The 27,844-nt window shown below is 41.7% G+C and overlaps 1 protein-coding gene across 18 annotated transcripts in view; it reads left to right on the forward strand.

Annotated features, from left to right (window-relative positions):
* The window catches only part of FNDC3B (fibronectin type III domain containing 3B), a 362,295-nt gene that overhangs the window by 272,676 nt on the left and 61,775 nt on the right, over positions 1 to 27,844 (forward strand). For all 18 annotated transcript variants that reach the window (XR_014077090.1, XR_014077092.1, XR_014077091.1 and 15 more), the window contains 7 exons: positions 1,560 to 1,698; positions 4,595 to 4,648; positions 18,465 to 18,589; positions 19,823 to 19,997; positions 22,029 to 22,115; positions 23,334 to 23,472; positions 25,481 to 25,552. Coding sequence is in view for 11 of the 18 variants with exons in the window: in XM_081570938.1 (XP_081427064.1) it covers positions 1,560 to 1,698; positions 4,595 to 4,648; positions 18,465 to 18,589; positions 19,823 to 19,997; positions 22,029 to 22,115; positions 23,334 to 23,472; positions 25,481 to 25,552 (791 nt within the window). In the remaining 7 variants the exon portion in view is untranslated. The remainder of the gene's footprint in view (positions 1 to 1,559; positions 1,699 to 4,594; positions 4,649 to 18,464; positions 18,590 to 19,822; positions 19,998 to 22,028; positions 22,116 to 23,333; positions 23,473 to 25,480; positions 25,553 to 27,844) is intronic.

Raw genomic sequence — 27,844 nt, forward strand, 5'->3', positions numbered from 1 at the left:
GCCTGTCCTGATGCACGGAAATGATCCTGCCAAATCTGCCATTCCGTTTTCTATTATCATTTGCCTACTTATGGTGAATGCAAAAAGGAGCGTTTCTTTCATCAGGTGGGGTGAACCTAACGATAAAGCATCTTTTGTTTGGATCAAGTGTCGTGGTGTGCTCCTCTAAGGCAAACAAGTCAAATAGCCAGTAAATATGTATTTTACCTTTTAGAAAGGAAGGCAGGCATGTCTGTTAGTACTTTTGACTTGTATGGCCTTTGTAAAATTTTTGTGGTGGACTTTGAGGAGAAAGGATTTTAAAAATCATGTACCTAGGTAGGTCCTATTTTCCATAATGTTATCTTTAGCTGTTGTTTATTCATTGAGCAGAGTGAGGGGAAGTGGATTGTGGGTGTTTAGAAAAACATAATTGCAGGATGAGTCAGGACATTGGGGAATACAGGATAGCAGTTAGATCTCCATGACTGAGTACAGTTGATCCAACTTTCCAGCTGTGTAGCTTTGGGAAGTTTACTGCACTTCTCCAGTCTGAGTGTTCTTCTGTCTTTAATGGCACCTCATAAAGAATTGTTAAGAACTAAGGGCTTGATGTATTTACCAATTCTGAATAGCTTAATCCGTGCATTTTTTTGGCAGCAAAGGTTTCTTTGTTGTCTTTTTGAAAGAGTATGTTTTCAAGCTTTTTTTTTTTTGATCCCCAATATTTAAAAAAAAGAAAGTAAAAGTAAAAAGGAAGATGATAAAAATCAGCATAATCCTATTTTACGATATTTGCAAGGAGTGTCGTTTTATAGTAGTGTGTTACCTGCTTTTTCTTCACAGCTTCTCTGAGAAATCAGGTCCATATGTTGAGTGTTGAACCAGGCATTTTAATGTTCAGAGTGCACATTTTTAATCTTGACTCCAGGTGTAAGAGTTAGATGTTCACATGGATAAACTGTACCTGAACAATGTTGTTATTGAATTAGAGAAAGATGCACTTGGCAGTAGCAAGCCTGTTTCTGTGTGAAATGTCCATATTTCTGTTTAAATATCTGCAATATGATAAACAGTTCAAAGATGGTATCTACCTTATTGTTTGTACTTCCACCTCTCTCTCTCGGTTTGTGGACTCTCCCCACCTTTTCTTGTGTCCTTCCACCCAACCGTTAAGTGCACTTTTAGCCTTATTCCAGACAAAGTCAACCAGCGAGGGGCTAGATGGATTTTAGAATATATATTTGGAGACCATTTCAGGGAATAAGGATATGTCCTTATTTAGCATACTCTTTTCCGATCAGTAGACTCTGCCTATCTTAAATGAGGCTGGGTGGTTCTGACAACTAGTGGGGAGAGAGAATGCATTGAGGCACGTGGCCTGCTGGAATTATTTTCCCCTGAAAATGGTGACCATAGTTAGGTCTGAACAAGACTAGCAAATAAGAATAAGGGTCACAGTGTGTATTACAAAAGAAATTCTGTTCCTGTAGGGAAACCCAGGGGCAAAACTGAGATTAACACCCCAGTCTTGTGTGATAGGCCTCTGCCACTGACCGTATGTGTGTTTCCATTTTCAGGGTATACGCTATGTACAATTCCGTAAAAGGGTCCTGCTCTGAGCCGGTTAGCTTCACCACCCACAGCTGTGCGCCTGAGTGTCCCTTCCCACCTAAGCTGGCACACAGGAGCAAAAGTTCACTAACCTTGCAGTGGAAGGTGGGTAACACAACGTGTCAAGAATATTCTGAAGTCTGTGGCTGTTTGAAACATTTGTTTAGCAATATTCCACTTCGGTGTTGGCATTTTCTACATTTTGACTGTGAAACAAATTATTGTGATATCAAAAGTTACCATCTCTGTAAAAATTGGGCAAAAGAATGAGAGAGAGAACTAAGTTTTATGAAGAAAGATTTAGAGCTAAAGTAGATTTATGGGTCTCTTGGCTTCTTTCAATGGTGACTTTGAAATGTCTAATACTTAAATCTGCCTAGAATGTTTAGTGTTCTAAACTACATTAAGGGGTTTCATTAAATTTTTGCTAGTTAGACCTTAGATCAGTTAGGATTACTAATTAGTTTTTAACATCTGAATTATGTAGTAGTTTTCATGAAATACAACTTTTGGGCTACCAACAACTTGAGAAAGAGAGCCCCTTAAAGTGTATTATTAACTTACCAGTCATAGTTTTGTATTTGTAAGAAAAGAGACTGTTATCAGTCTCTAGAGTGATTATTTCTATGTACTTACTAATACTTTAAAATATAGTTCAAAATGTAAAATTAATAGAAGTCGAGATAATAAAGACTTATAGTACTGGTAAAGAACACTAATGTGCAAATAAGATGACTAGGGGGATGCGTTATTGGTGAAGAAATACATTGTCCTTTTGTTCTTAGACCAGGGGATCCAGTTTATCCCGGGAGTTGTTAAAAACAGTTGAGTGTAGCCGTTAGCAACAAAGCATGGACTTCCGTAGACCCCTCTGGTAGCCAGTGGTCAACATTGAGCATGTTATTTGGACAAAGGCAAAGTTGTAGAATCTGAACTATTTTATTTTCCTTCCTGGCTTCCAGGGATAGTCCAGGTCAGTGATTCCCCACCTTTTCAGAGTTTTAACACCCAACTGATCATCACTGTTTAAGTTCTTGAAGCATACACATCCACTTTAAAATGTGTTCGTTATTTACACATATACATATGTAAATACATCTTAAGGAAAGAATCAAAATCCATTTTGTTTGGAAAGTATAAGATAATCTTCTTTAAGATTCCCAGAGGGACCGTGGGGTCTTACAGACTTTAAGTTGGGAATCACTGATACATACATTCTCCTTAAAACCTGGATGTAATTCAGGTCTCAGGCAGACCAGCAACTTCAAGAAAAAGGTTTATTCCTAGGAGGAAAATGTTTCACATTTTCTTTCTCCCTTTATTTAGTTGTAAATCAGAAGCATATTTTGGTTCCATTCAGTTATGTGCAAAGTTGAAAGTTCTGGATTCAGTTCCGTTTTCATAGAACAGGGTTGCTGTTCTCCAGGGACTCCAGCTGGGAGCTCCAGCTGGGGGCACAAGGACAGGTGGACTATGCTCTGTCTGCCCACCTGTCCTCGAAGCCAGCAGGACATTGAGAGAGCTCGGGGTCCTCTAATGTCACTTTGGTAGCACCAGGATATAGGGCAGCACAAATACTGGAGTCTGTGTCCCCACCCTCAAGGAACTGGAGACTCAGTGGTGGGGCAGAGCATCGCAGAGGAATATATGAGCATCCTAAATGTAGTCCTTACCTGAGAAATGGGTTCTCAGCTAAAGCTTTGATTTTGTATGTTATTTACACTTTAAATACATCCCTATGTTTTCTTCCAAATTGAGCCCACAAAAGCCTGAAATTACAGTTTAGTAGAATATGCAACACTCACTTGTAATTGGAGTGAGTGAGTGGGAGTAAAAAATTTGAAACTCCCAGATTTTAGGACTCAGAAGAAAGAAGGAAGGAGAGGCAAAGGACAAGAGTTTGTTAATTAACTCATATTTACTGAGCCCTGGATGTTTTATTATTAAGAACAATGAAGCAACAGCTATTGTTTTTTGGGTGCTTCCTGTATGAGACCAGGACAGTTTAGGAAGGGATTTACATATATTCTCCCAGTCCCTCAAAACACCCATGCATTCTTGGAAAACGAAACTAAGCACTGATACTGAGCAACTTATATTAGACCACCTGTGACAGACTACCAAGCTGGGCTTCCGTGTAGTCCTAGTGACTCGGCTGCCTTTTGCTGGGGGCAGCTCACCACGGTCTGTGGAGCCCTGACTCTTGTCCTGGGAAAAGCCAGGTGCAGGCGTATTTGTGCTTGGAGACGTGGTCTTACTAGTGCTGCGAGGGACCCCACTGTAGCACCCACTTCGGGCAGGTCTGACCTTACAAAGCTCTCTCTTCTCCAGAGTCTTTTACTCCACTTCCCATTGTCCATTCTCAGTAAGGGAGATCTCAGTATTGTGCTTTTAGGAGGAAAGCAAATGATGAAACTTCTTTTGGCTAATGTGCTAAGGGCTAATTGCCCCTAGTAATCTCTCCAGGAGATCCCAGGTTTTCTCATTTTTTAAAAAAAGGCCAATATTAATGCCACAGAAGGCTTTCTAATCGTAACCTCTTTAAAACAAACAAAAACTGTATGGGGAAAGTTACAAAAATATAGACTCTGAACTCTTAAACAGAGGTGGGTCAACTTTACCCTATCAGACTCCCAAGTGTCATACCTGTTTCTCTGCATTTTTCTCCCTGTACCCTTGAACTTTTAAGTGCCTCTTAAAAGTTTTATCCACAAAGGAACTAGGGTACCATGTGGGTGTAAAGGTAGGGGTGGTGGGCAAGGTAGGCTTGGCTGTTTGTGGGATATGATTTATTAACAGTGAGGGCTCTCCCTACTAGTTGACTTGCGTTAAAATTGGTTTGTGGTCATGTTTGACCAAGGAAATGGAGGCGATACAGAGGGTTGTTGCCCTATGGGGAGAGCCTAGGACTAACATAGACAGTGTATTTGAACCAAGGTGGAGAGCTCAAAAGTTTTGTCTGTAAACAGTTTTCTCTAATCTCCTTTTTTTTTTTTTTTAGGCACCAATTGACAATGGTTCAAAAATCACCAACTACCTTTTAGAGTGGGATGAGGTAATCATATTTTCATGTTCATCCATCTAAAACACCTTTCAAAAATGAAACTGCTGAACAAATGCCATTTTATTCTTTTTTGAAGATATGCTAAACACATGGAAAAAATAATGTAAGTAGAGAAAAAATTAAACCGATAGTTATTGACTGGCAAATGAAAATGGACTGAAATATAGTGAATTGTGCGTTAAAATATATTTACTTGGCTTATTTGCAAGAAATGCCACTGAAAGAAAAGACAGAGTCTAACTGCTCTGAAGGCCTTAGTATCTGGCCAGACATTAATGAGTATTTTAAGGGTTTCTCTGATAGCTCAGGTGGTAAAGAATCTGCCTGCAATGCAGGAGACCTCAGTTCGATTCCTGGGTCGGGAAAATCTGCTGGAGAAAGGATAGGCTACCCACGCCTGTACTCTTGGGCTTCCCTTGTGGCTCAGCTGGTAAAGAATCCACCTGCAATGCGGGAGACCTGGATTTGATCCCTGGGTTGGGAAGATACGCTGGAGAAGGGAAAGGCTACCCGCTCCAGTATTCTGGCCTGGAGAATTCCATGGACTGTATAGTCCATGGCGTCGCAAAGAGGCGGACACGACTAAGCAACTTTCACTTCACTTTAATGAGTATTTAGAACTGACTTCTTTGTTATCTTGACTGCCAAGGGCCAGCCTGAATGAATGGTTTCCATAAGGTAGACCACACTGTGGCCTGAGAAGCCTAGTTTGTGTCTTTGCTTTCAGTGCTGTGTGTGAACTCTACCCTGCTGAATACTGTCTGGGAGTGGGGCGTGGAGGGTTGGCTGCACTGGAGGTCTCACCTACCCACGTGCATTTACCCTACCAGCTAGACCATCCTAGAACAGTGCCACCTTTGGTGTTTCTCTCACCAGAGTCCTTGTATAGTATCCATGGTGAAGTCTTCTCACAATCAAGGCCACTCTCTGCTGAATAGTGACCCAGTGCTTTTCTGGCCTCACTCACACTGCACAGAATCTCAGGCTGGAAACACTGGATGCAGAAATCTTCTCTTTCTAAAAAGCAACAATACTATTCCTTTAAACCTTAATTGTGTTCATTCATTTACCTGTGTTTTATTCTCTTTCTGTGGTAAAGCAAACGGACTAAGGATTTGAAATACAGGAAATGTGGAATTTGGGGTGCCATCCAAGTTAACTAGTCTTTGTGACTTAAATTTAAAGGCACTGAAAAATTCAGCACACAAGCTCAGGCAAAAAGTCAGCATGTCGAGAGTAGAAAAAAATATTTTAACCCAATGTTAAATGAAAATGGGTGAAATTCTCATGATGAAATCTTGATGTAGAAAGGGGGCTCTTTATCACTTTTTGCAGAACCATATTTTCCCATCTGGGTTGCATATGAACAGCTAGAGTTCCAAGTTACCAAAGACAATGATCTATTGTTTCTAGGATCCTTGTGAATGGCTCCTATGTACAGATTGGTGAAATCTCAGACTTAACTGGTATATTTTACAGATTAGATGGATTTCGTTTTAAGGCGGGTTGATTGGAAGGTGAAACCATCCCCTATGGCCCTGGTGGTTGAGGTTTTACATGGAGATAGAGATTCAGAAAAGAGGAGGCTTTTTTTCCTCTCCCGTGCCTGCTCAGAGCATAGCAGTGTGTGTGTGTGTGTGTGTGTGTGTGTGTGTGTGTGTGTGTGTGTGTGTGTGTGTGTGTGTGTGTGTGTGTGTGTGTGTGTGTGTGTGTTTTGGGCGAGGGTGGGGGGTGGAGCCCTTTCCTCCTTGGACCGTGGCCTCATAAGTTAAGTAAGGTCAGAGAAGTTGAGTGCTTGAATGGGAAACCTCCAAGGAAAACTCAGGTGCTACAGGAAATGGTAGTGGTGACTCAGTTGTTGGCCATCTTCCCTTCGAACTTGAACTGAAAGTGTCCTGGCACGATTCTGGGAGGAACATACTACAGCCTCAGATGAAATGGAGAAGCTCTGTCTAATGACCATTTATAATCAATAGGACCTACTCTTAACTAGTGACCGCAAAGTGTGAAGTTGTTTATTTGGGGCCTTCTGCCTTTTCCCTCCTTGCTCTCCTTCCATGCTGTCCTCAGTTCCCTCCTAATTCTTTCTCTTTCCTCTTTATATACCCTCCCACCTTTGAATTTCTACTAGTGTCAGCTCTGATGAGCTTTCCTGGAGATTTCAGGCTAATTGACTATAGGTCATCACAGGAATCCTTTTATGACCTGTGGTTTAATAATTCTTCAAGGAAGAAAATCAAATGTACACACACAGCACACCATCTCACCTGCAGGAAGTGTGAGTGCACGAGGCGCTGACTCTCCCTCTGAAACCTTCTGCTGCTGGTTTCTGAGCCAAGTGCAGCTGCTGCCAGGTCTCCTTCCAGACCGCAGTGGTTGGGGAGGGGGGTGCGTTGGGGTAGGAGAACAGAGCAGCCTTCAGCTGGAGTCACTCCCCCCACACCCAGCCCTCTCCAGAGCCAGAGTTTGCCTCTTCCAGCCACACACCCCTGGCCTCTCTGGCACCCAAGGGGCTGTAGAAACATGCTTAAAGGGCAGGAAGGAGGTAGGGTGTGCAGAGGAGCAGATCCCCACCTGAGGGCAAGCAGGTGTCCTTCAGTCTCGAAAAAAAACTTGTGTTCAGGAGTCACACCTGCCCCTTTCCTACTGGAGCACCTGGTCTGAAAATCCCAGCTTGGGTGAGGTGACCCCATCCACATATATGCCACCATGGATGTCTGGGTGTCCCCATATTTTTATCATATCAGCACTAGCTAAAGTTCCCAGAATACTTTATTCTTTGGCTGAATTTTTAATCATCATTCCAGTAAAAGAATCAGTGTAAAATTCTGAAGGTGTTAGTAAACTAAGAGTACAGGGCCTCAAGTACTGCTGTCAGGTTCTAGAAAAAGGCCTTCATGAATGAAAGAGCGGTAGCAGAGAGGCCACTGGGTGCCACCCTGGGAATGCTGTGCTGAGCTGACCTTGGGGAAAGCCACCTCAGTCAATAGCTAGCCGCATGCTGGTCTCTGAAGACAGGTGTGACCCTAATTGGGGAACAGAAAACAGAACCGTGAAGCATGGAGGGGTGGGGGTGGGGACTGACACGTCCTCTCTCCTAAGTTCATTGTCAGTAACGTCACATCACTGTTCAAAGAATTCACCTGGAGGTTACTCACTGATGGTTCTGCAAGAGGGTTGCATGCCTACTTTTCTCCATTAATAATTGTGCCTAGACACTCTCTTAATTTTTCCATCAATGCAGGAAGTAACTGTAACTAGGAGATAGTAATAAGCAGCTGAAAATGGAACACACAGGTGTCACTGGCTTTTCGGTCATAGCCATCGGTTTCAATTTTCCCCTGAAATAGATCAGTTTTCATAACTTGGAAAGGTGTAGCCTTTCCTGGCCATATTCCCCTTGTTGGAATGACTCAGATGAGCTGCAGTGTGAGTTCTGCTCTTAGATGTTGTTTTAACTTCTGCTCTACAGAAATGCTAACTGTTGCTATTAGTAGCTAGTTCCTCAGTGCACACGCAGGTCTCGTAAGATCTCGTTGTGAATACGTGGCATGGATTCATGTTGATGTGTTCGGTGGTGTGGTGTTCACCCAAGGGGAACTGGATTGTTTCTGCTTTGTCTCAAGCTAGTCAAACAAATAATTTAACCCCCCAGGTCTCAGCTTCTCCATTTGAAAAAGTGTCTGTCATCTCACAAGTAGGTTAAGATTGAATGAGATAACTTGGGCAATGACAGATTCTATGTAATGATTATTTCATGTCACCTAAGCACGTCAACGTTCAGATCTGGGATAGGAAATGTCAACAATTATAGAAGGATTGTGTGAAAGAAATATGACATTTTTCTGTCAGGAATTTATACAGGAGCCCTGAGGTTAATGGCTCTGGTTTGAACTAAACAAAAACGGATGTCAATGCTATATATAGATGTTAATTTGCCATTAGCTTTGGTTCCAGACATGACATGTTGGGAATATTCGAGAGAACCAGAAAAATAGCTTTGTGGGAATGTAACTAGTGGAGTTCTCAAGAATCTCCCCCTCCCATGTGACTCAGCTCACCCGAACCGGAATGTCACATCTGGGTTCCCTGGTGACTAATGAGTGAACACAGCTGTCAAACAGTAGACCACGAATGAAATAAATACTGCAGAAATCAAGGGATACTTTGAAATCCAACAGAAAAGGCCAGCAGCAGGTAGAGCCCAAAGCCCCTGGGGACCCACAAAGCAGCCAGGCTGGGCTCACCAGCCCCATTGCAGAAACCCAGAGCAGGCCGCAGGCCCCAGCCATGCATCCTATCATTTAGGGACTGAGCTGGCCTCATAAGGAGGTGCTTGGTTCCCGATTTATTAATCAGATTCCTGTTTAACTTGTTGTTCAGTTGCTAAGTCGTGTCCGACTCTTTGTGTTCCCATGAAGTGTAGTACGTCAGGCTTCCCTGTCCTTCACTATCTCCTGGAGTTTGCTCAAACTCGTGTCTATTGAGTTGGTGATGCCATCCAGTTATCTCATCCTCTGTCACCCCTTTCTCCTCCTGCCCTCAATCTTTCCCAGCATCGGGGTCTTTTCCAATGAGTCGGTTCTTCGCATCAGGTGGCCAAAGTATTGGAGCTTCAGCTTCAGTCATCAGCCCTTCCAGTGAATATTCAGGGTTGACTTCCTTTAGGATTGAATGGCTTAATCTCCTTGCTGTCCAAGGGACTCTCAAGAGTCTTCTGCAACACCACAGTTCAAAAGCATCAATTCTTAGGCACCTGTTTAACTTAGGTGTTAGTATTGGTAATCTTTCAAAAGGCTTCTTGCCATAAGTGAATTTGCACATGGCATTTCTGGTTAGACAATAGCCTTTCCAGGAGGAACCATAGCATTGACAAGCAGAGTGACTTACAGAATGGATGCAGAGAGCCTTGCTGCGAGTGCGGCTGTCTCTGGGAGCCCTGCTGCCCACGGCCGCATAGCCTGCTGCTCCAGTGGAGAACACCAGGAAGGCCAGTGTCCACTCCCCAGTCCATCACCGATGCCTGGCCAAAAGTCAGGGGAGGGTGCCACTTGCCCAGGCCCATGAGCTCTTCTGCTCACTCTCGAGAGTGAGAATGAGTAAGTCCTTTATCATTTGTCCATCAGAAAGCATCTTTTACATTAGAGCCAGATTAGTGAGCTGGCAGAGAGACCGTGTTTTGCCACATTACAGGTCTTCACTGCCACATCCAAGGGTAGTTTCTGAGAGCCAGGGGAATAGCTTCTCCACTGCAGCTTCTACGGAAGGAAACAAGGCAAGGAAGGATTTAGTAACTCGGAGAGGTGCGTAGGTATCAAAGGCAGAGCTGAGTTAAAAGGAGCTCTCTCATTCCCTCAGACATCTGCACACCGGAAGCAGATTCTCCATGCTTTTTACCAGTTGTTGCATGTGTAAAGGAGGGAGTTATGTGTTAGGGCAGCAGACTCTGGAGAACTTCCAGCTGAGGCTATATCACCTGTGTCCTCAGCGCCTAATTCATCAACTCATTTGTTCCGTTTGTTAGTTGCCAGCTACAGGATGGCCACCTGGGCCTTGGTTAGGTGGTAAACTGAAGCCAGCCATCCCTGGGTTCGTCCCTGGTATAGGCAGCCTATTCTAAAATCACCCAATCGCTTCTCCTTTCCTTTCTCTTTGGGACAGTCTCAACACATTGATCTTATCAGAGCACTTGACATCTGGCGAACCTCCACATTTGGAGGGATATATAGGAACATTGTGTTTATTGGTTTTGAACCAGAGGATCATCCTTGGCTGTTTCAGGAAGCCAAGACCCTCCCAGTAATATAAAAAACTAGTGTGCCAGGGAATAAAATGCATGAAGTATTCATTTGGTATCATGCAGCCACAAACTCCCCGCTTTTCTTACATTTGAAAATTTCCTCTGTGCCAGAGTGGTCGGTGAAGTGAAAGAGGCATCACTGACTGGAGAGTGAGGTTTGGCATAAAGAACTCTGGAATCCACCCACCTCCCTGTTCTGAACCCCTTCTTATATATGGTTATGCTAAACACTTACGAGCTTTGATTTCTCAAGCCAGCATTTATCTTTGATGTTGCCTAGGGTCCGCCAGCACTGGAACAACTTCTAAATATAGATGTACTAGCAGACTAAATCTTTGAGCCTGGCAGTAGTTCAGTTGGCCAGTGCAGCCTTATTTTTTATTTGATTTATCATTGATGTTTCTGACAGATTGAACTATGCTGTTACAGAGAGTACCCAGCCCAGAATCACTCAGCCCATGTCTGGATCCACAGCCATGGGCCATGAGCACAGGGTGCCTGAGAACCAAATGCATGTTACCTGTAAGAGAAGGCGGTCAATAGATCAATAAAACATCAGGAGGAGTACAAGTCACATACAGGTTGCTGGTTCACCATGGATTCTAGCACACTTGTTGGCCATTCTCATTTTCTTGTGTCAGGAAGAAGAACAGGAAGGATCATTTCCAATCTATTAATTTGAAGGCAATTGAAAATGTCAGCCATCTTCATCTATTTTTTTTTTCATTTTTATTTTTACTTGGAGGATAATTGCTTTACAATGTTGTGTTGGTTTCTTCTGTACAACAGCATGAATCAGCTATAAGTATATATATATATATATATGCTTATATATATATGTGTGTGTGTGTGTGTGTGTGTGTATATATATATATATATTTAAAACCCCTCCTTCCTGAGCCTCCCTCCCACCCCATCTCCCATCGCACCCCTCTAGTCATCACAGAGCACCAGGCTCCCCACTAGCTAGCTATGTTACACATGGTAATGTATATATGTCAATACTTTAGTACCAGTATTAGAAACACCAGCTTCCAAGATTGTTACTACAGTCCAGGGGAACTGGAAACATTAGCCAGAGCAACCACATTCCCCATGGTCTACAGAACCACTCCTGGCAGGAAAATACTGTGGCTTGAAATAGTTGGAGTATATGTAAGTTGTATGAATAAAATTGGCTATGGCTGTGTTAAGTTCCTTAGCAGGGAACCCATTTTAAGGATTCCTCTTCCCAAGTATCAAGAGCAGCTTTATAAAGATACTAAGTTAATAAAGAAGGAAAACAGATTTGGAAAAGCTACTTTTATCTGTTTTCAGTTACATAGTTTTACAAATTAACACCTACACTTAGACAGATTTTAACAATTAGTTGCATGTTATAAATCAAATACTTTTTATATACTTAAATACCACTTTTTGGATAGGCAGACATATCTGTAAATTGATTTCTTCACTGGAGCTTTTTTCCATTATGTATTGTAAACAGGTATCAGACAGAGGTAGAGATGTGATTGCGTGTGGATGTCCTTTGATAGATTATTTACTTTGCTCACTCTTGAGGCTTTAGGCTATGCCATACCTAAACTGTGTCCCAAGACTTTTCCATATTTCTATTTAAATATAAAAATATTACCTAGAGTTTTCTCCAACTCTGGAGATAGCATTATTAAAATTTTTAATTCTCTAAAATGTTACTCTAAGATGAAGTGACTGCATTGGCATTGATTAACAGTTTTAGGTGATCTTTATTATCTAGGAATCTTGTTACATTTTTTAGGTTCTACAGAAACAATTTTAAAAATCTATTCAAAGAAGCCTTACTTTATTGGATGGCTTTGAGGGCCCTTTATACAGACAGACGTTGAACATTGGTTGTATACAAGCACACTTGCTTCTGCTCCCTTACTTCCTGGCTATTTATATTTATAGTGCAGGAGGAATTTATAAGTTTATAGAAAACTTTATATTATAAACATATATGGACATCAAAATAGATAAGTGTAATATTGCATAACAAATTACCTCAAAACTCAGTGCTTTAAACCAGTCACTTTTCTTTTCTCATGGATTCAGGGTTGGGAATTTGGATAAGGCACTGGAGAATTAGCTCGTCTGCATTCCAGTTTCTGGAGCTTCAGCTGGGGAGGGCTTGTTGGCTGGGGTTGGAACCTTCTGGCGGGATCCTCATTCACAAGACTGGTGGTCACTGCTGGCTTAGGTGGGGCTTTGTCTCAGGCTCCCTCACAGCATAGCAGCTTCAGGGGAATCAGCACTGCAAAAGTGAATGTTCTGGTAAAAAGACAGAAACTTCATCGCCTTTTCAGACCTCTCCTTGGTAGTCACAACAGCTTCATTTCCACTCCATCTGTCATGACAAGAGAGTCACAAGCCCACCCACATTCAAGAGAAAGGGCCATAGGCTTTGCTTCTCTCTGATGGGGAATCAAGGAATGTTTGGACATGTTTAGAATCATCACCATGTGACATAGGTTCTCCTGACTCTCCTAATCTATTGATCTTTTCCCCTTTATCTTTGTGTAGCACATGCAGTGTTTTAGGTGTGTACTCAGTCGCTTCAGTCACGTCCAACACTTTGCGAACCCATGGACTATGGCCTGCCGGGCTCCTCTGTCCATGGGGATTCTCCAGGCAAGAATACTGGAGTGGGTTGCCATGCCCTTCTCCAGGGGATCTTCCAGAACCAGGGATCGAATCCATGTCTCTTGCATTGCAGGTAGATTCTTTACCACTGAGCCGCCGGGGAAGACGGTGTTTTAGGTACTATGCCCTAAAAGGGTGTGGACTTCGAAAGGACAGCGTAACTCTTCCTGCCCCTGCTCTCCTCCGAGTGTTCTGGGAAGAGAAGAAGGCAGACAGGTGTGCCCCAGAAATGCAGCGATAGGATGGGACTCAGACCCCTGGCCTGACGGGGCGTGACTCAGTGGTGCATAAACCAGGCTTTTCTCACTAAACACATGGGAGAGGTCAATGCCTGCTCCCTCAGTGATGAAGAGAGGGAACCCACGAGAAAAACCGCATTCCTGCCAAGTAGTGTCTCTGCCTTACTGTCGCGCTTCATGTGCCGTCCTCCTTTGGATGACACACAGGAGATCAGCAAAGTGTTCCCTCCCCCCTCCTTTTCTGAGGGAGTTTATAAACATAGAAACTACTATGTTTATCACCTTATTTAACAGCTAATTTTAAATTGTTAACTCAATTAAAAAGAAAAATACTTAAGTAGATAGTAAAAGGGCAGAAGATGAAGTGAGAAAATGAGAATATATTACTTAAAACATTTTAAGTCTTTTATTTATAATTTACCCTGAGAGTTCATCTTAAAGAGAGAAATAATATTTCAAGATATCTTTGTCCCTGAAGTTTGTATCAACTCATCTTGAAAACTGTTTCCAAGTGTGACTCACTGTCTGCTCTGTAGCCACAGGAGTTACGTCTCACACACCCCCACACTGCCTGCTCTCACCCTTGCTGGTCTGAGATTGGGTCCTTTCACAGTCTGGCAGAAAGCTGGCACTCTTCAGAATGTAGCGGGAACTTTGTAGGACCTAAAAGAACATCTGGACTCTGATTTTTATTAGGACTTGTAACCAGATGTGTGACCTTTCTACTAAGGGAGTGAAAATGAGGATGGAGTGGGACAGACGTGGGCAGAGTGGAGCTTTCTGAGTGTGGGATAGCTGGGACCTGCCCCCCAAGATAATACACACACACACACACACACACACACACACCACCACACACACACACACATACACACACACCCGCCACCACACGCACACACACACCGCCCCATACTGTGTGAATCTTGAACTGAAGAGTCCCTTGTTCACCAAGGATCAGATCAATGAGATGTCCAGACTAGGTCCAGTGAACTCTGGCAAATTGAGTTCAGTGGCATCAGGGACCAGGCGTCCTGGAGGGCTGGAGCTTAAGCTGATCAGTGGAGTCTAGAATATAGATTCTACACCAAGTATTTCGGTTCAATGGTAACAGAGGTGATGGAGGCCAAACAGGAGCTTGGGACTGTGGAAAGACTAATCTGATATATGTCGTGTACATGATTGAGCCGCCTGCAAATTGAGTGCTTTTCTGGGGTGCAGTTTTAACCAGAAGTGGAGGACAAGCGCCCTGGGTAGAAAACAGTTCCATTTGTCTCAAGGCCCAGGACTATGAGTGGGTGCTTACAGGCTAGGTCTGAGTATAGGATGATGCATATGAGCAAGAACTGTGAACTCATTGGAATGAGAAGAGGAACTCAGCTGAAAAAGGAAGCAACATGGGTTTGTGATGCCTCACTCCCCACCAAAGCGAGCACCTTGAAGTCTATTCACACACAGTTGGTTTATACTCCAAAATTTCTTCACGTTCTAGTAAAGATTAACCTTGTCCCTGAGTGAACTTCAGTGTGCGTGGTAGGAAAAAGCATTTGGGCATGCCCAGGATTATGAAATGGAAACAAGTCAGGGAACCCTGAAAATCTGTCCTTTTTGGCTTGTGGACACTGGCAGTAGGGAGCTAGTCCAGAACACGCTGGGGCTTCATGTCCAATGAGGTCAGTAGTGTGGTGGCTAGATCTGTGCCAGAACGATCACATTTCCAGCCTCCAGTGTGGATTTCCAGCCTCCTGTCACTTCTGCTCTCATTGGGTGAAGTTTTCCTTCCTTCCTAGGAGAAGAGGCACTCCAGTGCTTATCCTGACTGCTCCCGTGATGCACATCCGTGATCTCCCAACATGCAGAATCAGGGCACTCCTGGCCATCCATGTCTCAGCTCTTCCCTCGTAGAGCAGCCAGCTCCTTGGCCTACTGAGCTCCCCTCTGTGTGACACCCCACACGTGGTCTAGCAGCGGTAGCTGAGCAGGGCAATGCCTCAGCCATGGGTGTCTCTCTGCTGCCTATGTTTGACCAGATTATTGAAGACAGCAGGCCTGCAGTGTGGAGAGATTGTTGATTTACATTGGGACCATGTTTTCATAGGAAAGTTTGCATGAAGCTAACTTTAACTTATTAAAACGTAGTTGTTCTTTCTAGATACAGCTGTTATGTCTCAGTAATCCTGTGGGCTTTAAATTAGATTTTATTAGAAGAGGGAACATGATATAGATCAATCATTTGGAGCCATGCTACCTATCAAATATGGAAGTTGTGATTTACTGTTTGTAAAACTTCACTAACCACAGTGGCTTGGACATACTTAATTCCTGATAAACAATTGGATTATCACTCCTGTCCATTTCTCTGAGTCTTTTAATCTTCTAAACATTATATATATATATATTAAACCCTATCCATTTCTGTCAACAAGAAAATCTGGATAATATTTAATTTATAAATGCTATTTGCAACCTGGGGTCATGCTTGGTTTACAAACAGATTCTTTACATCGCCTGTACCTTTGACTGTGTACTTATTCTAATGCCTAAGCCTAAAGCCATCAGAGAACCTGGCATGGTCTTCCATGGAAGACTAGGGTGACTCAGGAGCCATCCCACGTGGGAGCCCACAGTGTTCTCCATCTTTGCTGGCCACCTCTCAACAGTAGATTACCTTTGCACTGCAGAAACTCTTGTGAATATTAATTTTCTTTCTTCCCAGGTATCCCATTTATATTAAACTCTTTGTCATACATGAGTATTTTCTTTTATTCAAGAACTTCTCTTGTTTGAAATATTTTATCCTACTTCCTCTCCTTTTTTTTTTTTTTTTTATATTCGGTAACTTCTAAAAATTCACCAGTAAGCTTTACTTTTTTAACTCTGTGACACATTTGTACTCTCACCCCTTCGTATTCTACAAGTACTGTTTCTAAAACTTGATTCTAAAGTTCCACCAACTCTGGGTCATTCTCTGTGTTCTTGAGGTTCATGCACATAGTAGGATATCGGGAAAGGTATGAAATTTGGCATGATTTATGTAAACAAGCTGGAGTTTATCTAGTAATTGTTCTTGATACTGAAGTAGAATTTTTTTTTTTTTTTTAATGTTGGCAATATAGGAAAACTTCCTAAAGGTCACAGAATGGTGCTCTCTCTCAGTTCTTTAGTGAGCCCCAGTGCTCTGGCCCCTTAAAATAAAAGTTTAGTTCCCATCATTGATGCCTCTCCACTTGTTTTTTCTCATTTAAACCACAGGCTGGTTTTCACCATATTAAAGCAAATCAACCCGGTAAGGAACAGACTGACTTTTATTTACTGGCTGTAGTTCTAAGCACCAGAAATGGGCAAAGGAGACCAAACAAAGAATAGGAAAAACGAGGCATTGAAGGGGAGCCAACTTGGGGTTTGGAAGGCTTCCGTGGCGGCAGGATGTGCCTTTCTTGCACTGTTTACTCTGAGCTCAGAAATAGAGGAGGAAAGAAGGTGGATCACACTACTGCCTGAAATGGATACAGAACATACTAGGGCGTGCAGCGCAGAGTGTAATCAGACACTGGATGTAATTATGCAAATATATGCATAAATGGCTTTCCTTTGAATAAATTGTCTGCAGCAACCTTAATGCTCAAGGTTAAAGTAAGCATAAGGGCACGATTTGCCAGCCACAGAGTGACTTTGCCCAAGTCACAGCTGAAAAACATATGCTTTACTGCCCCCTTCATCCAACCCCACCCCTACCATTTTTCATTATTATACCTGACTGCATGTTGAACGCTTGATAGCATGAACTTTGGCTCTTTAAGACTGTTAGGGCTTCTACTCTCTTCCTTGGAAAGGGTACCACCTTGCTTGGGAGGGGAGACTGGGAAAAGTTTGAGGATGACTGTGGTATGGTGATTTTTAATCTGTTCAGCCTAGTGATACTTCAAGCTAGTTGTATGCTTCTTTTTAATTAAACTTTACCTGGATTTTTTTGTTTAAGTAGTAAGCATTTGGAGGATTATTTAAAGGAAGGAAATGCCTACATTTTCTTAGGAGAAAAATGTGCTTTCTTTGTTTTTTATATAAAAGAGAGCTTCAGATGTATTCCTGAAAGTCCTGGGCTTGGCTGTCTGATTAAAATGCTGAGATTAATCCAGCATTAGCATCTGATTTTCTTTTGCATGAACATAGATAAACTACTGTGAATTATGGGTATGAAATATTCTAGAAAACTGCTGATATGAGTATTCCATGCCTCTGAGCATGGCACAGAGTAGTTTTTTTTTTTTTTTTTTCTTCTTAGATCTATTAAGAGAACCCACTGGAGTGTTTTCTTTTTACTTCAAGGAATTTGAAGCATCATATAAGGCTAGGAATGCATTAAAAATGTGTTTCCAGCCTCATAAAACACTTAAGAATGGCTGTAATACACATAGATGAATTGAACTGATGTTCTAAGTTCTCATCAGACATTCAGCTCAACTACTAGCCTTGATAGAACTCCCACATTGTCCAAAGCACTGCTTTGAGACCAGATGTGGACAAGATTTAGTCAAAGGCATGTGCCCAGTGTTTAGGGATGAGCACACAAGCAGCTCACCAGCCAGAATGTACAGATGTGGGCTTGGGAGCTGCCATAAAGCAGGAGAAGAGAGAGAAGACCAGGGTGGTGGTGGGGGGAGGAGGAACATTTGTGACCTGCAGGGTGGCATAGATTGGTCCTTGAGTGCTGGGCTGTCTGGGAAAGACTGTATAGTTCCCAAGCTAGTGATCCTGTGAGGCCACAGACTCACTCTAATGGGCCAGATCAGGCTGTTTAACCAAGTGAGGAAGAAGATCTGAGAAACTGTGATCCTTAACTTGAGCATTGCCCTGTGCCTGAAAAGGGCCTTCTCTATTTTGTTGACCAAAGTCCTCTTTCAAAATACCACAAGTATGGAACACCACCTGTCTCAGTAACAGAATTGTCTGCAGTGCCTTTGTGTTAAGGATGACATTTCATTGTAGAGTGCTTTCCTTCTCTTGGTTTTGTTCAGCCAAGCTAGAAAAGTAAGCAGTTATTCAAAATGCTCCTTCATTTTCTTATTTTTTTTCTTAACTTTATGTGCATTGTTTCTTTGTTTTCTTTTAGGGAAAAAGAAACAGTGGTTTCAGACAGTGCTTCTTTGGGAGCCAGAAGCACTGCAAGTTGACAAAGCTGTGTCCAGCCATGGGTTACACGTTCCGGCTGGCTGCTCGGAACGACATTGGCACCAGGTATGGCGTTTCCCAGTCCTCGTGCCTTTAAGCCTCTATGTGGTGTCCCTGAGTCCTCCTCACGTTGCTGAAAGGCGAGGTCGCCTGCTGCCTCCACACTGCACCAGCTGGAGATTTTCCAAAAGAGAATCCTAATCAGAGGCTAGAAGGCCCCTTCCGAGGTGATAAATGCCACTGTGTGTCCTCTTTGCAGCCTTGCAGGCTGTAATGCAAAAAGGCCCACTAGGGGTCTCTGAGAATCAAGGGGAAGGTAACTACGGATTTTGAAAGGAAATCCTCTGAGGACTGTATTTTTCAGAGGCTGTGCCTTTTTCTTTCATCACTTTAGCAAGCTACTCATTCAGTTGCCTTTTTCAATTATGTCTGAGTGTTTCCTGATACAAAGAATGAGTTGCTGGGCCATCCATTGTTGTCAAGCCCAGGCAGATACTCACAAGACTGGAGAGGATCTGGACTGGGTAGGACTCACGGCTTGCCTCCAAGCTGCTAGAGAAAGGAGAAAACAGGTTTATGGTGAAGCATCAATGGATTAAAGTTGCCTTTAAAAGACCATATTTCAATTGCACTGCCTGGGTAACTGTTGATTAAGGGAAAAATCTTTTTCTTTCATCACTGCTTGTTGAAAATCTTCTTAAAGGTTCAGCACATCATTGGTCCCAACCCTTTATTCAGCCTAAAGAACTTGTTAAGATCGGAAGCTTTTCAGCCCTCCTTCCCTACCCATGATAGCCACTTTATTTTTAGAGTTCACTAGTTGAACAGTCATAATGATAAAGGCTTCTACAGCTTCAGAATTTATAAATGAATTAAAAGCATCCACAAACTTTTGGAAAAACAGCAGCGTACATATTTGTAAAACATTTATTTTGTCAATAGACAGTTGTTTGCCCTTATATACACTGATTTGACAGTTCCTTGGTAGCTGTGGCTCATAGCTTGTCACCATCACACTCTGCTTGCTCCTAGGTGCTTGTGAGGGGAAATACATTTTTAAATATATTGTCCTGTAACACAGTATGCTTTTCTAGTAGTAGACTAAGTAGGGAGTGGGTGATTGGGGAGCATTGAAGTTGCGGTAAGGAACATCACACAAAGGATCCTTGCCTGCCTTTGCTCGCTGAATCTGTCAGGCCACAGACTTACCAACCCAAGCCAGTCACACGGTAGCTTTTGAAATGCTGAGACTCCTCCACATGCTCCTAAATGTGTCTCACCGGGTCTGTTTCTCTCCAGCGGGTATAGCCAAGAGGTGGTGTGCTACACATTAGGAAACATTCCTCAGATGCCCTCGGCACCAAGACTCGTTCGAGCTGGGGTCACATGGGTCACACTGCAGTGGAATAAACCAGAAGGCTGCTCACCTGAGGAAGTAGTCACCTACACCTTGGAAATCCAGGAGGACGAAAATGTAAGTCTGGCACACGTCATACTTCTGTGTGCATTCAGTAAAGTCAGTTTTATCACAGCTACAGGGTGCACTGTGAAATTAGATTCACTGCCTAAATTGGAAACCAAACTCTTAATTTCTACCACTGCAACCACCAGCAGAAACCTCTCCTTCCCACAGTCTTCCCCAGATCAGTAAATGGCATCCCCGACCTTTCATTTGGGGAAGCCAGAAACCTGTGGGGTCAGCCTTGACCTCATAAGTGTGTTGTGTTGTTGCATTAGTCACTCAGTCATGTCTGGCCCCATAGACTGTAGCCTGCTCCTCTGTCCATGGACTTCTCCAGGTAAGAATACTAGAGTAGGTTGCCATTCCCTTCTCTAGGGGATCTTTCCAACCCGGGGATTGAACCCAGGTCTCCAACACTGCAGGAAGATTCTTTACTGTCTGAGCCACCAGACCTCATATGTAATCAGTCAGCAAATCCTTGTAAATCTCCCTTCCAAAGTTACCCAGAAATCTGATCATTTCTCAGCATCTGCACGGCTACTATACTTTTCCAGCCACCATCATCTCACCCCTGGGTTATTAGAATGGCCTCTTAAGTATTTTCTCTACTTTCATCCTTACACTCTGTTCTCCACATGAAGTCAAAGTGATCCTGTTAAATAAAATATGTCATGTCAGTGCTCTGCTCAGAACTCTTCCCATCTCAGTGCCTTCCCTTCTCTTCCAGAGAAGAAGCCAGTGCTCTTACAATGACTTCCAGGTCCTCCAAATTCAGGGTCTTCATCACTGACCTTGTTCCTGCTGCTGTCATCTCACTGAGCACACCAGCCATGCCCTCCCGCAGTGCCTTTGCGACTCCTGTGCCCTCTGGCTCACATGCCCCTTCAGATGTCACTTCCCTCATTTCCTTCAGGTCTCTTCTCACATGTCACCTCTTTAGAGAGCCCTTCCCTGATCGCCTTGTATGACAGCACTGTCCAGGAGCACTTTCTGTGGTGATGGGGATGTTCTTTAATTTGTGCTGTGTAATAAGATAGAGCCTAGCCACACATGGCTGTCGAGCACTTGAGATGTGGCTGTCAGCCCATGGAACTGAATTTTTAATTGCATTTAATTTAAATTGGAAGAGCCACATGTGACTGCTTCGTTGAGCCTGGAGAGCTATAGAAAGCAATGCTCCCTAGCTCTATCACTCACTCTGTTCTCTTACTCAGCTTTATTTTTCATCTTATAGCACTTAACACCACACAACGTGCTTCATATTTATATGCAGTTTTTTTAATTGCTTTCTCCAGCTGTGATGTAGTTTCTGATGGGCAAGACTTTGTTCTTGGGTGGTGCTAAACCTCTAGAGCGTGGAAGAGAGCCTGAGAGGTGCTCTGAGATCGGATGGATGAATGGGGGTGGATTGATGGATGCATGCATGACTAAGAATACTGTTGTATGAATTCCATACAGTTAGCTGTCAGTGGGACATTTATCTCGTTGAAGGGCTATATCTTCCCCATCCAAGCTCGCCTTTCTCCATTGGCCAGAAGAAGACACTGTGTCAGAAACCCCAACCACTGTTTATTACATAGCACATTGCAGCTTGACAGTGAGGACTTCTGCACAAGAGCCTTTTTTCATGACAACGTTGTTAAATAATTTTTTTTTAGCTACATACTGCTTCATTAATTTGGTACTTAAATTCTTTGTTTAAAATGCTCATTGAATAACCAGAAAAAGTTTGCTCTGTGAGGAAAGTATATGATGACATCTATTCCAAAGCAAATTTGCACTCTTTCAAAGAGAGAGCATTGTTCTCTTTCACATTAGTGTTAGTCTCACAATAAAAGTGCCCAGATCAGGACAGATTATGATGTGATAACAGTTAAAGTTTTACTTAAAGCAACATGGGATTCTGGCCCTATTTTTGCTATAGCTGCCAGACTTCTGGCCCACTGTGATGATGGAAAGAGGCAGTATAAAACTCCTACATACAAGGGATTTAATGCCCAGATTTTATGATACTGATGTTTGTTTCTGGCTTTGCCTTTTCAGGATAACCTTTTCCACCCAAAATACACTGGAGAGGATTTAACCTGTACTGTGAAAAATCTCAAAAGAAGCACACAGTATAAATTCAGGGTAAGTTAGTCATTTGGGTACTTGAACTGCTTAAAAATGAAGCTCTTTTATGTTTTACCCCTTTATCATTTTAAATCAGTCAGGTTAAAAAGTTTTTTAAGGTTGCTGCACTTTACACTTTTAAAGTAATATCTATAAAATACACACCATACTTTCATTTTAAAACCCACCCCCCACTTTTGAGAAAAGAAACCTGTCGCTGTAATGTGCTATAATAAATTACATAACAACGAGGCTAGATGCCCTTGCCCAGGAAGATTCAGACCAGGTGCCCAGAGTACCTGTTTCTCACCTGCACTTTACATCCTTCTACTCAGAGTTTCTTCTTTTCATCAAATTTCCTTTTTTTTCCCGTTGTCCTGTGCTCTTTTGCCCATTTTCTTTTTCTCAGCCATTTTTCGTTTTCTCTTCTATTACCTACACCCCTCCCCCTTTAGGCTCTGGACAACCACTGCTAATGTCACCGTGGGACATTGTATTATAGCAGAAGAGTTTTGCAATCTCATTAGGGGAGAGGAGACAGCAGGCTACCTTCTGTGCTCCTTACTCTTTATTGATCCTAGCACAGCATTGTACTTTCTAGGGCAACAGTGTGCGTTTTGGAGAGATGTGGTTGTCTTCTGATTCTCTCTTTCCTTCTCTTAATTTGTGAGCCAAATCATGTTATTTAACTTGTAGGAGTCACTCAATAAATATTTGTCAGATTATCAAGTGGAATGTGTGACTACTAAAGGAAAATGATAGTTTTTGATATTTTAAAAAACCTTGCTATTCGATGGCTGGCTATGAGATCAGAGGTATACTGCCAGCAATTCTCCACAAGGTGGCATTGTCCTACTCCTAAATAATCAAGGTTAGCAAGGTTCTTTATATCTGCTCATATTTTCCTTCCACCCCCATATTTTCCTTCCATAAAACAAAATGAACTTGGTGGTGACATACTAGTTTTGTTTTATATTCTTGAAAAGGTAAAAATGTCTTTAGCTAAAACCTAACTTGTTCTTTAATTTTTAATTGTTAATAAGTAAACTATACACAAAGTAATTACTCCATTAAAGAAACACTTATAAATTAGTAGTTTGAGATTGTGAGAGAGTGAGGGAGAGAATGTGTGTGTATCTGAGTTCATGGATGCCTTGATCTTGCCATATTGAAAGTCACCACTGGTTTAAGACCTACTGTCTAAAGCATATGAATGTGTTATTGGTTGTGTTACAGCTGACTGCTTCTAATATGGAAGGGAAAAGCTGCCCAAGTGAAGTTTTGGTTTGTACAACAAGTCCTGACAGGCCTGGACCACCTACAAGACCCCTCATTAAAGGACCAGTTATGTCTCATGGCTTTAGTGTCAAATGGGGTATGTTTTATTGCTATTGCTGCTGCTGCTTTTTTTGACAGATTTTTTTTTAAACTTGATTAATTTCAGTAGTGACAAACCAGTTAACAAAGAAACCATATTATCTGAGGGAGTTTTACATGTTTGAAATATATATATTAGAAATATCCTGACAATGCTGCCAGTTGGTAAAATTGACAATTGTAAGAGCATTTCATTTACTTGGTGATTTTCCTGTGAGGCACTTCTTATGCCTGTATTTTAATGTATTAATGATTTGTATGTGGTAGTCTCTGAATATATCATTCTTCAGTAACTTTCCCTTAAAATGTAGCAATATTTAATATGAATATTGATTTATAAAGTTAGTATTGAAAATAGATTTCAAAATTTAGGTTAAGTCATATTAAATTTTACAGAATGTTTAAGTTACAATGAATTAGGAAGACTTTAGTTTTTGTTGTTTGTATATAATCAGAAGTCTTGGACTTCAGGAAGTTTCCATATTGAAGTTCATTATATGCTATTTGTAGGAATCTGATAGAGGGATATTGTGTCTCACTTGCTGCATGGATTATTTCAATGAAATGAATGCCATTAGAATGTTGATAAACATTTGCAATTGTATGTGAAACTGTTACGATGTGTATGATCATCACTAACATCATATAATAATAGTAACTACCTAACAGACAAAAGAAGATTTTACCTAGCAGTCAAGTGATATAAAGGAAATGTAAAACACAACTAAATCATTATTGGAGACCAGCCACTGAGACATATCACTGCTTCAAGTTATGTAGTAATTTTGAGGCAGAATTATTCCCTGCAACATGGATATGATTAAAAGAAACAAAAAAATCTAGGTGTGCTTTTTGCCAGATCTAAAGCTTCTTTTTCAGAATATCCTAGAAATTTCTGTCAACACTGAATATTTACTTTCATTGTTAACTGTTAAGTTGCTCAGTCTTGTCCAACTCTGCAACCCCATGGACTGTAATCTGCCAGTCTCCTCTGTCCATGGGGTTTCCCAGGCAAGAATACTGGGATCTTCCTGACCCAGGGATTGAACCTAGGTCTCCTGCATTGCAGGCGGATTCTTTCAGCGTCTGAGCCACCAGGGAGGCCCCATATGCCATAATATTTAACTATTTAATTATTGCTGTAAATGTCTACTACTGAAATTCATGTGTATTAATGGAAATTACAGGTGAAAAGAGGGATTAAAGTTTCTAAATCTATATGAGTAACCCAAGAATATGTCTAAAACATAGAGATGGCCAATTGACAGTAGAGGCAAATTCTGTGTAGTCTTGAAAAAAGGTATTTTTCTGCTCAGAAAAGAAAATCCTTTCAGGCCCTGGGATAGCAGTAGACAAATAGCTAAGGTACACAGGGTTCTAGTAACAAGCCAGAACCTCTTTCTCAAACCGCCTCTTTGGTACAGGTTCCAGTTGATCTGATTTTCTGTTAGGTTCACTTGGGATGTAAAGTTTGCTTAGTAGCAAACTGTGATGAACATATTTGTTATATTCTGATGTTTTATTTATTTCATCAATAACTTTTACACCTTCCTTTCCCTCTCTTTCCATCTCTCAAAAGAATCTGGTCATGATGATTTAAGTGAAATAAAGAATAAAATAATTTTTGAAAAGAAATATGTGACTATTTTGTTTTATGTAAAAAACCACCAAATATTGAAGAACAGGCTTTAGAATTCTCAAAATAAATATTTGACCATAACGCTTAGAAAAATAAAGTCGCATTTTGAGTTTTGTTCATGTTTCACTAAATGCTAACTTTTCGACATTTCTAGCTCTATAACCTTTGCGTAGTCAGAAGGTTTCGTGGTGGTTTTGTTTTTTTTTTGTTTTTCAAGTAAGGAGTTGGGTGAAATGTTATCTGTGTCTTTTAGTTGAATCCAGAATTTATACAGTCTAATGTTACATGGTTCTGTGTATTCTAATAATGTTTACTAACAAAAGTCAATATGCTTTTATAACTAATAAGACATTTGCTTACTCTCCAGATCCTCCAAAGGACAATGGTGGTTCAGAAATACTCAAGTACTTGCTGGAGATTACTGATGGAAATTCTGAAGGTAAGTTTGTAGAAATTCTTATTGAAGTCCTGTTTTCTAATAAGATAAACATCTGTATAATAGTGGGCGATCATTTATTCTGTTGATAGAGGTACTACAGTAAATGGGCTTTAATCACATATTGACAGTTTTTTCTTTCAAACATAGCATCAGGGATCAGTCTGCTTGATATGTGTATTTTTATCATGCTATTTAAAATTTTTGTCACTTCTTTAAGCCAAAGGTCCTCATTAATAGAATAAATATGTTTTTCATCTCTCTTGGCATACTTTCTGTAGAAATTCTTATAAGCAGAGAAAGTGTCAGAAGCAATCAGCAGGAAGAAGAAATCGGTGCACAGAGGCTGCTGACAAGCATAACACACTGTAACAAATTCAGGAGATGTCTTCATTTTTGTTGTGATTTCTCAGTCAGATTATTTAATCATTACTAGTTACACTAGGTGAGCTAAAGTGGGACAGTATTAGAGATCAGATTCCTTCCGTAGTGTTTTCTAAAAAATTCTTAGATCTTCTTTCTAATAAAATTTATTATGCTTTAATAGAAAAAAGTAAAGTCCTCAGAACTATAAAAATGACACCTGTCTCACCACCACTCTAATGACCCCTGTAACTATTACTTTGCTTTTTTAGAGTGAGGCACATGGGGGGTGGGGTGGTGAAGAGTTAACAGCAACTTTTACAAACAGTCTGTGCAGGTGTGTGGCTTGCGTTTTATTCTGTGCCATGATAGCCACCTGGAATGTTTTATTTTCACATCAGTTGGGCCCTACCCTATTTTAAGCCAAAAAACATGAAAATACTCTGAGATGGGCACAGCTGTTCTTAACGTAAAATCACATTCTATGCCAAAAATCAGACTTTTGAGAGAAGTCATGTATATTCAGTGTCTCAATGTGAAAAAGTAAATGTATTTTGAAGTTTTGTGGCTCTCTTGACCACTGTGACTGGTTAAAGGTAGATGCCATTCTGCACTTCAAGTTAACAGTGTGCTAGCTCATGACATCAGTGATTAATTCAATCTCCTCTGTAGTCCTTGTTCCTAGTTGCCTTTTCGGTGCAGGTCATCTAATCAGTTATGTCGGAATAACTGTCTTTATTATTCCCCCTTGTTCCTATATGGCCCTTGTGCATGTGACTTCATTCTAGAAAGAAAGTGAAGTTGCTCAGTCGTGTCTGACTCTTTGCAACCCCATGGACCGTAGCCTACCAGGCTCCTCCATCCATGGAATTTTCCAAGCAAGAGTACTGGAGTGGGGTGCCATTTCTTTCGCCAGACTTTATTGTAAATATGGCCTAATAAGCAACTGAGAGTGTTTGTGGAAGTTAGTAACTATCGTGTGTGTGTGTGTATGTTAGTCACTCAGTCATGTCTGACTCTTTGCAACTCCATGGACTGTAGCCCACCAGGCTCCTCTGTCCATGGGATTCTCCAGGCAAAAATATTGGAGTAGGTTGCCATTTCCTTTTCCAAGTAACTGTCATGGAAGAGGGTAAAAGTATTTTCCCTAAAACAACTGCATAGAGTAAAACGCTCCTTTCAAATAGTCTGCTGGAAACATAGTGTTAGTGGAAGCAAAGCAGAGGAGGAATAAATGTCCTGGTTGGTTGAAGCAGCCCCCCATGCTCTTCGCCTGGTGGCATCAGCCTCACCCAGGCCCCTCAGTGGCCCTACTTGCTGCCTTTAATCCCCAGAAGTGGTTAGATAACCTGGGTCACACTGAGTGTTTCATCTTTAATGTCACTGTCTTGGATATTTTTGTCTTAAGTGGGGCTCCATGGAGGCAGCAGGCCTTTCCCCAAAGGACTTGGTCTATATGGCAGGGGTGGGATGGGGGGAGTTCACTTGCTGTGACCTCTGGGCAGATAAGAACTGGGAGAAACTCTTCAGTGGTGCCCTGGGCTGACCAGAAACCTCATGGCCAAGCCTGCTTCCCCCTGCCCAGCTGGCCCCCAGGGCTTCTCACACCATTACCACTTGCCAGCTTGCTCAATGTCATCTCCTGCTACGGGGCCAACTACAGATTTCATGTGCTTTCCAGCATCCAAACCTCACAGTCAGCAAATGTAATCATGGTGATATTAAATAGTGTAACCAGCAGTGCTAAGTATTAAAAATGCCTCCATGTTATTTTAGTATTTAATTTTGTAAAGGAAATGGAAAGAGAGCCCTGTGACTGTTTAAAAAAGAAGAAAAGAATAGGAGATGCTGGTTTTCAAGGAAATCGCTTAGAGCTTTTTCTTATCAGGAATGGTTGATACTATTACATTTTTACAAAAAGCATAAACTCAC

The sequence above is a fragment of the Giraffa tippelskirchi genome, chromosome 2 (genome assembly GCF_054371585.1).
Source record: "Giraffa tippelskirchi isolate mGirTip1 chromosome 2, T2T-mGirTip1v1.2.pri, whole genome shotgun sequence".
NCBI classification, from domain to species: domain Eukaryota; kingdom Metazoa; phylum Chordata; class Mammalia; order Artiodactyla; family Giraffidae; genus Giraffa; species Giraffa tippelskirchi.